General features: G+C 37.2%; 1 protein-coding gene across 1 annotated transcript in view; it reads right to left on the bottom strand.

The window, feature by feature from the left end:
* The window catches only part of DGKI (diacylglycerol kinase iota), a 552,077-nt gene that overhangs the window by 113,696 nt on the left and 425,655 nt on the right, over window positions 1-12,726 (bottom strand). The window contains exon 23 of the mRNA XM_072652615.1: window positions 11,659-11,703. Coding sequence (XP_072508716.1) covers window positions 11,659-11,703 — 45 coding nt within the window. The remainder of the gene's footprint in view (window positions 1-11,658; window positions 11,704-12,726) is intronic.

Genomic DNA, 12,726 nt, shown 5'->3' with positions numbered 1-12,726 from the left:
ATCCCAGCTCTGAGGGATGGGCTGAGGTATAAGAATTCAGGAAATTCTAGATATTCAGATGCTGAATCCAGGTTAGGTCTAAATATAATATTCTAGGAAAAATGATGGTTCTGATAAAATATAAAATTCTGATAAGCTTGAAAGGACATTACATGATAGCATTTATCCAAACTTATTACCACGGAAGCCGATTATGAAGAATTACATAGCATTGCTTGCATGTTCTTTTATGTGCTTACAAAGAGTAAATGTTTGATGAATATTATATTTACAAACAATCACAAATTAGTGAGCCAGGGGATGCTGTACAAGGGGAGATATTTTACCAGTTACAAAGCAGCTGTGCCTGACAGAGCAAAAACTGCACCTGGATTTACCTGGTCAAGTATAATTGCATTTGAATGGAATATAAAATCTTTAATAAAATCTGAGAGATATTCCAAAACATGTCATATCTATGAAGGAGAGGTTGATAAATGGGGATTTATTGATGTTCAAATGAAGGGGGCTATGTGGTGAGAGTAACTAGCTCTAAATCTCTGAATGGCAATCATGAATACCAGGGACAGGAGGAGAATCCTGAACTGAGAAGCCTGAGGACATGCTGGATTCTGAGGATTTGGGCTAGATTTGGACAATATTGATTTAGAATAACTGAATCTTCCAATATTTTGTATTCTCTAGAGTAGCAGTATCAAACTCAAATAAAAATGTGAACCTTTAAGCTATATAAAGGATCTCTGCAGGCAACACATTAACTGAGAAAGCACATATTAATGTTATCTTCCCCATTATATTTAATTTATTTTGATAAATATTTTCCAATTACATTTTAATCTGTTGTCTGTCACACTCTGGATTATAGGCCCCAGGTGTCCAGATGTTTAACCCACTGCTCTAGGAGAAAGAGTTCTTAGTGTTTCTTGGGTTTGGGATCCTCTTGGCAGCCTGGTGAAGTCTATGGATCTCTTCTCAGTATAATGTCTTTAAATATATAACACAAAATATGTAGGATTACAAAGGAAACCAAATTACATTGAATATGGCTATTAAAATATGTTTAACAATAATAATCAACTTCAATTTAAATAGTGATTTAAGGTTTGCAAAATGCTTTACAAATATGATCTCATTTCATCCTCACAATAACCCTTGGAGGTAGATACTATTATGATGCCCACACAGGATCCAGGCTAAGAATACCTGCTCTAAGGTCTACGCCATCCTACCTAGAGTCTTGAACATGATAGGGGCTTCATAAATGCTTGATGAACCGTTAGCTCCTACAAAGTAGAAAGTGTTCCACTGTATTTGTCTCCTCAGCACCTGGCACATAGTAGATGCTTAATAAATACAAGCCGATTAATTGATTCTACATGAATTCATCTCTGAAAGCACACACAATTTGAGGGGTGGGGCAAGACAGTAAGGCAGAAATCAGACAGGCAGATGTAAGAATCAGGAGTACCCAGGGACCAAAGGCCAAAGCAGACATTCAAAAGACTGAGCAAGCAGCCAGAAACCAAAAAGAACCACAGGCTCCAAAAGAGCAGGACAAATGCAATCAAGACAACAGAGCAAGGGAGGGCACTGGCACCAAGGAGACCTTAGATCTGAAGCAGTCTTCTATCCCAGGGAGGAAGCTTCTTGTGCACATTCTGCTGGGGCAGGAACCAGTCCCAGGGCTCTGGCAGACTAAAGCCTGCAGGAGAAAGCAGGGAAGTGGGCATACCTGACTGGAGTGACAAATGGAGAGATAGGGACTGGACTGTTATTTCACTGGTATAGGGAGCTGTCCAAAGTGAGTGAGGGGGACTCCCTCCATCAACACAGGGCCATATCTTCTCTGACTCATATTCCCAGGAAGTTGTTTAGAGTACTAAGAGGTTAAGTGACTTGTCCAGGGTCACACAGCCAATATGTGTCAGAGGTGAGACTTGATCCCAGGTCCTCCTAGATTTAGGGCTGGCTCTCTATCCACTACACCACATCACCTCCCATCAAATGTAAGCTCATTCAAAATAATTTGAAGAAGCAGAGGTGAATCTTAACTTGTGTCAAGGGAGTGGAGGGAAGAAAAGATTGTAATCCAGATGAAATGAAGATGAAGGACCCTTAAATATTTGGAGGCACGTTAATAGACATGTAACTCCATCCACATTGGTAAAGCTGAACCCTCTGAAAGTTAAACACTTCCAAGGAATAATAATATGGATCCACAAGCACCCGCAGGATAAAAGTTATCTGTTACCCTGTCATGAGCAATGGAGAGGTCTGCTATCTGCCTAGGAGATATATAGAGATAGAGATATACAGATATAGACAGAGAAAGAAACTTACCAAAACTAAAAAGCATTGCCCATTATTGATGATACAGGGCAAATTAGGCTGCCAAAAAAGAATCTAGAAAGCATTGCAAGGATTTATGAAATCCTGGCCATTGTTGAAATTTTTCACCACTATTGATTGAAGGTAGGTAAGCGGTACAGAAGAGAAAATCCTATCTATCAGACTACCTGTCTGATGTGTGCAAGTCATTTACCTTCATTTGGTCTCAGTTTTCTCAATAAAATCAATAGTCTCCAAGTTTCCTTTCAGCTCAAAATCTACAGTCCATTATGAATCTACAGTCTCTGGTAAAGAAAAACAATTATATGTGTGTACACATATCCTCCTGATATAATAAAAAGTCAATGCATGATAACGACTAACTGTTTCATAAATGATTATCTTTTTCTCATATTCTTTGCATATGGAAATGTTCACATTTGTTGAGATTTTCAAATTCACAATAGAAAAAGAAAATTTTGGAAATAAATTTTCTTGGAATCTTATAAATTTGTTTAAGAAGCCTTTAGAATAAAAAAAGTAAGCAAGGAAGAAAACTAAATATATACAGACACTATACAGATAAATTATGTAAAACCAATCACAAGGATTATCAGATGCAAAATAGGAAGAATATTTTTTAAAACCCAGTAATTTACCAGAGCCAATATCTAAAAATATGGCCCAATATAAAGAAAATACATAAATCCACAGCTTTCAATACACTCATGTATAAATATGAGTAACAATGCAGAAGATCAAATTTCAATTTATTGGTATTAATGAAATTTGGTAGGCTAGGACTCATGACTGGAAAAGTACTCTGGAAGGATTTCCTTTCATTTTAAAGGAAAGTAATAGAAGTATAGTTGTATAGCATTGTATATATAGTCAGAAGATAAAATCATTTCAGGGAACTCATGAACTAGAGGAAAAAATAATGGAAAATACTGAGTGATTTATCAACAAAAGAAAAACAAAAGCAATATTTAATGAGTGTATACTACAGACCACCTGGGCAGAAGAAGGAAATAAATATATAAGGATACAGATCATAAATTTCTTCTATTTCATCCTTGAGTGAAGAACCAGGAGTAATGAGAGAAGTAGCAGAAATGGGGACTCAGGCTCAGTTCAAAAGCAGGACTGATTGAGGCATTATGCCTTCACTGGAGGTCTTCAGGTAGAGGCTGGATGACCACTTGTTGGGAATATTGTGAAAGACATTCCTGTTCAGGATGGACTGAACTAGATGGTCTCTGAGATTTCTTAAATCTCTGAGATTCTCTGTGAAGAATGATGGCTTTTGACAACAGGGCTCTAGGCAAACTACAGCAGAGATTTCAGGTATCACTGAGAGTAAGAATCGCTGAAAATCACTGTGAGCTTCTAGATGACCATTTTCAGGAAGTGAACATAATACCTTTACCTCCAAAGGATTCCAAAGGACTGAAGCAAGATAAAAATGGGCAGAAATATCTGTGCCTTGGGAATGAAGCACATTTTTAAAAACCTATTGTCAGTGACCCACTTTTTATTGAATATTTTAAGCCAAATCCAAAGTGAAATAAAATATGCATTTTTGAAAGAATTTAAATGTGCATGTGGAAAACCAAAACTAAACACAGCAATAACCCTGTCCAGAAGAATGCTCAGAATATTCAGATGTGATCTGGACTTGATGAGATTGATAGCTTGTCAATTTTATCTTAAGTGGTACTAACAATCACTTCAATGGTACAACAAGGTTACCTAAATCAATGTCTGAATGTTTTTGATCTCAAGTCAAGGGATCTGGGTTGCATTCCCAGATACGGCATTTATTGGTTGTGTGGTTACAAGCAAATCATTTAACCTCACAACTAGATGGCAAAAAGAGTCCTTGAGTAGAGCACTTAGGCTGGGGTCAAGAAGGAGTTCAAATCTCACCTCAGGAACTTATCAGTTATGTGACCCTGGGCAAGTCACTTAACCCCTATCTGCCTCAGTTTCCTCAAATGTAAAATGGGCATAATAATACCTACCTCCCATTGTTGTTGTGAGAATAAATGAGATAATTTTTGCAAAGTGCTTAGCATAGCACCTGACACATAATAGGCACTTAATTAGTCCTTCCTTCTTTCCTTTCTGAAGCTCAATTTTCTTATCACCAAAATGGTGATAGCATTTGCACTACCCACATCATGGGACTCTTGAAAGAATCAGTAGGATCAAATATGATAAGATGGGTAAAACTCTTTTTTGAAACTATTGTCAATATAAATATTATGCTTAGCAGGATAATGCTGACAATATTTCTTTTGAAGTATAGTACTATATGTGCATTCCTAATTTTAAACTACTATCTGTTTAAAAATTCAACATTTTTAAATAGCTGAGAAAAATGTGCCATCCCCAAGTCCTGACATTTATATTTTCTTCCCTGTGAAAGGATTTATTTTTATGGTGAATCTATTTCTCAGCAGCTATAAAACTGAACCCCAAAACTGCCACCTTGCTTAAACAAAGCCTTGCTTTTCTCATGTGTCTCACATAGATGCTTAAAAGCCAACTTGCTTGAATTATTCCTCTATTGATTAGGAAAGCATTAACCCTACTGTTTGGCATGCGAATAACCAAATGGAGCACTTAATCTGCATTCAATTAACCCTAAAGGATGCACAGCAATTTAATGAGGGCACAGCAACTCCATTATGAACTGCAGTAGTTTATACAATTAAGCAATATCCACTTAGGATTGAGCTATACATTTGCTGGGAATGGTCCTACATCTCTGATTTCACTAAGCTTAGAGAAGATTAAGTCATGATGACCTTTTCAGTTTAATCTCTGGTTTTCTTTATAACTAACAGCCGATTTCACTTTCTTGACCACTCTCTTTCCTATCCAGCCACCAATCTCACCCATCTCTGAACCTTGTCCCACTAAATCTTTTTATTTGCTTAACTTCTTTCTTTTCCACTCACTAGATCCTACACTTACTTACATAAGGATATATTTTAGGGGACTGGTCTGTATATGTGGATCTATATATCTCCTTTAAAAGTCTTCATGTCAGAGTGGATACAATACAATTATCAAATTTAGAAAAACCTTTAGCCTTACTCTTTTTCTTCCATCCCAAGAAAGGGGGAGAAATTGGGGATAAAAACATAGGACAGCTGCTTCAGACAAGTCAGTCCAGTAGCATTTAAGCATCTACTATGGGCCAGACATTGTATTAAATGCTAGGGATATCTAGGAAGAGGGGTGGGGGAAAGCAACCATGTCCACAACGAATTATTTGTGTGAGGAGGAGAGGGTGGCATAAGAAATTTTAGGGATTCAATTCAACCTAACAATATTTATAAATATGACACATAATGGGCAGCTGGGTGTAATGAATACAAAGTTGACCTTGGGAGTCAGGAAGACCAGAATTCAAGTCCTGCCTCTGACAGATAATGGTTGTATGACTGTGGCTGTTGGCTTCTAGTCATTTTTTTAAGTCATGTCCAATTCTTCACAACCCCATTTGAGGTTTCCTTGGCAAAGATACTTCAGTGGTTTGCCACTTCCTTCTCCAGCTCATTTTACAGATGAGGAAACTGAGTGAAGCAGGGTTAAGTGACTTTCCCAGGGTCACACAGCTAGTAAGTGTCTGAGGTCAGGTTTAAATTCAGGAAGATGAGTCTTCTTGACTCCAGGTTTGGCACTCTATCCACTGCACCATCTACTTGCCCCTTGAGACTCTGAGCAAGTCACTTAATCTCTCAGTGTCCCAACAACTCTCTAGAATTATTAGTTTCCGAGTGGATGCTGATCAGCACCGGTAGAGGGAGTTTGCTCAAGTGGAGCTCCCCTCTACTAACGAAATCATAGTAATGGTTAAATACAGATACACACACAGAGCACTATGCTAGATGCTGGGGATAAAATGACCACATTGAAATAGTTGTCACCATTGAAAAATATACATTAGGTCATGGAGGAGGAGGAAGCTTGGAGTGGCATGGTGGTCCTCAGATGAAGTATTGGACAGATAAGAAGAGGGTCATGGAATAACATAACTTGGGGCATTATAAGGAACAGTTCATCTCTATTACTCAGACAGCTTCTTCTACAAGGGAGGCAATCACAAACAATAGGAATAGAACTTCCTTCCCTTTTAATAACTGCCTTGGGCATACCAAAGGATTCTGGACCTGGTTACATCTTGTTTTAAGTGTTTATCCTGGCTACTCTTGAAAGCCTCCTGCTACTCAAAAGAAAAGCCCTCTCCAAAGTTCTTAGCTCCCTAGATTTCAAGACCATCATTACCTGGCCTCTTCCATTATCAGTCTTTCCAGTCTTCTTACATCTTATTCAGTCCCAAATATTCAGTCACCCAATGACACTGGCCTCCTTGCAAGTGCTCAAATAAGACTCTCCCTCCATTTTGTGACTCTTGAATTTTCACTGATTATCCCTACTTTCCCTAGAACTTTCCCCCCTCTCTTTCCTCATCTCTGCCTTCTCACTTATCCCTAGTTTCCTGTAAGTCTAAGAAAAAATCTCACCTTTTCCAAGAAGTCTTTGCCAGTCCACCTTAGTGCCTTCGCTCTAAGATTACCACTTAGTCAGGATAGGGTAAATATATACATATATGTATGTATGTGTGTATATATATATGTACACACATATATATCTACAAATTGTTTGTATATACTTTAGTTATTTGCAGATTGCCTCTTTCTGTGAGCTTCTTTAGAGCAGGGACTGTTTTAAGCCTTTTCTTTTTATCACCAGCACTTAGGCCAATGTCCAATACATACTAAGCGTTTAATGAATTCTTGTTGACTGATTGGCCAACGTCATACACAAAGCTTAGGTGATATTGGATTTGGGTTCAAATCCTCTGACTCTTAAACTACCTGGACTTAAGACATTCCTTTCTAACTTGGCTGAAATCCTATGCCGCTACCAAGCACTTTTATGACCAAAATGTCTAACTTATCCTTCTCTAACTCATAGCTTCTTTGAGCATAGATGGTTGTATGCTGACTCCCTCATTAGACTGTGGGAGTCAACATCATCTTTCACCTTTCTTTATATCCCCAGCATTCAGCACAGTGCCTTGTATACAGTAGTGCTTAATTAATGTTTAACAGATTGACTTCTAGGTAACTTTCCTCGTATTACAGATGAGCCTCCCAGTCAGTTGGCCTGTTCATTCTTAAGTTGTTTAAGTTATTTAAAGGGATGGTCTTAGTATGAATTTCCAGTAAGCATTCAGAAACAGCTAATAAGCCCATGTTGCTATATCTATCTCACTTGCATCTTTTCTCCCATTTGTGTGAATCACAGAACATGGTTTTTGAGGAGTGTCTTCTCTCACACACTTACCCTCCAAACTAAGGAAATAGAATTTCTTTTTGAGGACGGCAGTGTTTTTTCACTAGAGCTTTTACTGTGTGGAGCCTTTCTTTGGATGCATTCAAAACACGTCATATCCCTCATTTACCTGGACAATAGAACAGCAAGGCAGCTGGAATACACTGTAGAAAGTATTTAACAGAGAACAAAACTGAGACACAAAGAAGATAATTGAACCCAGGTTTCCTTTTACCTAATTCACTGCTTTCATCATTAATTAGGGTACTTTTTAAAGTACCAGACATTAGATCCTCCATTGTCAGCCCTGGGTACTGCGAGTACTCTTTCATTTTTGCAGAAATTGTATGGCTTTTACTGGAGAGGGTATGAGTCAGGGCAAGGAAGGATGTGAGAACAGTTTTTAAAAATGACTTTATTGACATATCTCTTATGTAAATGAAATGACATTAGATGAAATAAACACGTATAAGGGACTAGCAGAGTGAAGGAATAAACTCCAATAAGACATTTGAAGCTTTGAGAAATCCTAGGCAGCCCACTCATTTGTAGCTGGGGATATTGGTTGACTCTGTCTAGGTCCAGATCAAACTCAAGAGGAACATACAGCATTTAGATGGGTCTACAAGTGTCCAAGACACCTTATTAGTGAGTTCTACAGCAGGTTCTATGGACTTAAGCTAGTTTTTGCTTCTGTTTCTCCCCTTTCATAATTCATGGTAGAATGTCAACAAAGTATTAAAGCTAACAGAATGACACCTCACATTAAACTAACAAGGCACTGGGGGGATATGCAGGAATTTGCTGGGTATTTATAGCCTGCTGAAAACTCCTACCTGTAAAATCACAGAAGACCAAACACAAAGGCAGTCTTCCATCAAAATGACACATCAAGTAGTTAGTGTATACCTGGTGAGTTCAAGACTGCAAATTCTGATGCTTGTATAGCTCTTGAAATGACCACTATACTCTGCAGATACACTTAGAATCTAGAAGGGGTTTAGAGTTCCCTATCTCAACTGGCAAAGAGGTTTCCCCAAGGGAAGTGGTCACATACTGGGGAGGGAAAGGGGGATGTTAGGCTGGAGGAGGTAATGCCTTCTCCTTCTTCATCCTTCACAGAGCTCACTGATGTTTGTCATTTTCCTAAGCACTTCTATTTTGTGTGGTTATTGGATGTAAAATATATTTCAACAATGACTTTAGCCCTGAGGATCACCAGGGGGTCCCTGAAGGTAGGAGAAAAAGGACAAAGGGGGAGAAAAAAGAGGAGAAAGGAAAGAGAAAAAAGAAGGAAGAGGAGAACAGGAGATAAAAAAAGAGGCCCTGATGATCAAATGTGCTGAAGAAAAGACTCATGGTAACTGTTTCAGTACCTCTGCTGGGGCCATAGGTTGCACAGATCTACTCTAGAAAATGTATTAGGGTAATTCTTACATGCACAATGACCAGTATACTATTTTTCATTTTATTATGTCCCAAAAGAAAAGAAAGATAATTAACCATACTTCTAGGAAGGAGTTATAGAAAAAATAGACAAGACAAGGATCCTTTTGGATGAAGAGAATGTGAATTGGTGTCTGAAGTATTCAAACACATGAGACAGTAGATCCATTAAAACTGTGAAGCAATGTCTGAAGTGGGTGATACAGAATTGTCCCTTTCTCCACTTCCCCCACTGCAAATCCTCCTCTATTCTAACTAAAACCTTCCTTTATCCTCAGTTTCAACCTCTGTCACTGCCACCACATATTTGCTCCCTCTCCCCAACAAACAACAATAATACATTTTCTTATATTATCTGTTATTGTGAGGATCAAATTAGATAATGGTTGTAAAGTACTTAGTATAGTACCTGGCACATAGTAGGTGCTATATAAATGCTTATTCCTGCCTTCCTTCATATCTGTCATAGAATACAACATTAACAACTCCAGTCTTCAAGGCTATCATCAATTTCCCCTCCTTTGACATCTTCATTGAAATAGTTACCTAGATAAAATCTGAAGAATAATTTTTCAGATGAATTAATAAACTAAATCAGAAAGACTAAGCTTGGCCAAACACCATAATTCAAGGTATAATATTCTGAGAAAATAGCCCTATCTAGTTTTGCAAAATGAGGCAGAAAATATATTTTTTCAATACCAACTAAACAGAATAAATGACCTGCACTGACCCTGATCTGTTCTAATACCAATGTCTCATGGGTCCTCAGAACATTAATTCACTGAGACATTGGCTATTGGTAAATAATTTTTTCTGCGTATTGCCTGACTGCTCTCATGTTCAAAACAACTACAGGAGAATTTCCCAATCAGTTACTAAGGTCAAAAAGAAAATAAGAGTTCCCAAGTAGGAGTTAGGGGAAGATAGATGCTAATCCCAATTCCACAACTAACTTTGCACATATCTAGCAAAATATTTGTTGTATTTCATGAGATAGGAAAGTCACTTAACTTCAATTTCCTTATCTGATGGATAAAGTTGCAAGACTGCCAAGCTCCTTCCATTTCTATAGCTCGACATTTTGATGTTCCTAGGTGACAGTGGAAAGTGATGTATTACTCTGTTCTCATTCCTCTATCTCCCTGGGGACTCTAGCACACCTAGCTCCTTCTACATACAGACATGTCATGCTTCATGTGATAGCTCTGACCTTGGAAAGCTATTTATGAATCAAGGTTCTGTAACCTAAACATATTTTAAAGGAGTTTGACTTTTAAAAGGAATTCTGTAATGAATCCATTTGCAAAGTACCTACCAGGAATCAGTGACACATGGATGCTAAGTTCAGCTTTGTTCCTTATTAGCTGTTTGATCTTGGTCAAATCACTTAACCTCAAACTTAACAATCTTATCTGTAATAGAGGAAGGAAGTCATAATATTTCATCACACATCTCATAAGGTTGTTGTTAGGGAAGTGATTTGCAATGAGGTACAGTCAAAAGAACATTGGTTCTGGAGTCAGAAGAACTGGATTCAAATCCTGTCTCTGACTTTTCCAAAGCCCAGTTTCCTTATTTATAAGATGAAAAGATTGAACTAGATTGTCTCTGAGGTCCCTCTGGCTTTAGAGCTATGATATAAATGTGAGTTATTATTATAAAGTGAAAAATTATTCTAAAATGCCAGTAGTTACTCTCTGAGTTTATGTTCATATAGATTCTTCAAACAAGCACATCTGTATTCTCCTATAAAAAATAACTCAGTATATAATTATACTTCTACATGTTTTTCATATGCAAAGATGATATCTTCTCAGAAGGGTTTTACATGTAGCTATTTCTCCAGGTGCAGGGATTCATTATAACGAGTCATTCATGTTCTATCCAGTGGTTCATTCTGTGACTAATGAAATACATTTGGGGAAAGTTTGGCTGGGATCATGGAAGCAACTGGAAGCTCGGGAACCAAGAATCAAACATATGTCACAGGTTTTGCTAATTTCACGTTATAATCAACAGAGCTCAAAGCCTGACATAAGAATGATGAACTGAAACTCTGCACTGTGAAGAAACTGTGAACACCCTAAATGTCCTGGGGAGAAAATCAATTATCCAAGGTTTCCTAGACTAATGACTATTCCAATAAAATCAAGATATTTCAAAGAATAAAAATAAGTAGAAGCTTTTCTTAAAAGATAATCTAGTGGAAAGAAGAGGGATTTTTTTTTTTTTTTTTTAGCCATTAGATATATAGTCCATCTCTGACATTTCTAGCTGTGTGACCATCAGGAAATCACTTTACATCTCTGAGCCTCAGTTTTCAAATCTATAAAGTGGGAATAGCGATTGTACTTACATGGACTCCCCTACGGGCTTGTAAGGAAAGTCTTTCTCTAAAACTTTGAAGTGCTCTATAAGTGAATAATTACAATTATCTCAGCATAAGGTATGACTTTTTAAAATGACATTAATAAAAAGATGAATTTCTGTTGGCCTGAAAGTAAGAAAAAAGAAATCAGCATAAATTACCTGGTAATGAACTCTCTGGGAACTAGAAGGAACTGACTGCAGATCCTGGTGGGAAAAATGAAAGAAATATTTATGGCTGCAAAAGAATTTCAACAAAGTTAAGCATAAGAATGTATTTATTCCAATCTAAAAAACTAAACCAAATACAATGACAATTTCAAATAAACAAAAACAAATGATAGAAGTAAAAAAAAAAAATCATTGCCAAGCATGGCAAAAACTACTCATTTTCAGTTCACTGGGGAAAGTTCAACTTGAACTACTCAAAAGTCAAAATCAAAGAACACATTTTAAAGGAATGTATTTCATTAGTTTCAAATGCATATGTAACTCACACTAACAGCTAGGGGTCCTTCCCAACCAACTTTAATTAACAGATAAGGATCATGTAATTAACACATTCATTGCTGCTATGTTAATGATACTACTAAAGTACCTTAAAATAATGAATTCTTAGAAGGTTAAAATGTCTTTTCTATCCTTATCCTGAAAATAAATAATTTGCTTAGGAAGCAAATTGCTTTTTCATAGACAGCAAAAAAAAGTTAACTTTTGACATTCAACGTCTAATGGACCACAAATCACAAATCCATGGAGTTATAATGAATGAGGACTTACTAAGCTGCTGAAAACTTGACCCACTTTTAAAAAAAAAGTTCTTATGGCTGAAATAGTTATATTTGTCACATTCTGTAACTCTGAGAATAATTAGCATGGTGTATCTATTCACAAATGTCAGCAATTCTTCAGACTTTTGTTCTTAAAGCCTCATACCTCCTTCCTACAGGGATTTTTTCCCCTCTAAGTTTGCTTCCTGTGGCCAACGAAATTGACTTTATTCACAAATCAGTATTTGGTATTTGGAAGTTATCTTTCCTTCCTCTCCTTCCCCACCTAGAATTCTTATCTGTACTATTTAGTTTTGTTAGTATTGCTTCCTATCTTAGACTACCTCCTAACTCCAGCCCCACTTCCCCGACTCCTGTTATGGTGGCATATCCAATAGATGTTCAGATAGTTATATCCCCAGATATTGATGATTTATGTGCCTTGCAGCACTGGTAAGTG

Source organism: Notamacropus eugenii, chromosome 3 (genome assembly GCF_028372415.1).
Source record: "Notamacropus eugenii isolate mMacEug1 chromosome 3, mMacEug1.pri_v2, whole genome shotgun sequence".
Classification (NCBI taxonomy): Eukaryota; Metazoa; Chordata; class Mammalia; order Diprotodontia; family Macropodidae; genus Notamacropus; species Notamacropus eugenii.
This window is presented reverse-complemented; position numbering and strand designations above follow the sequence as displayed.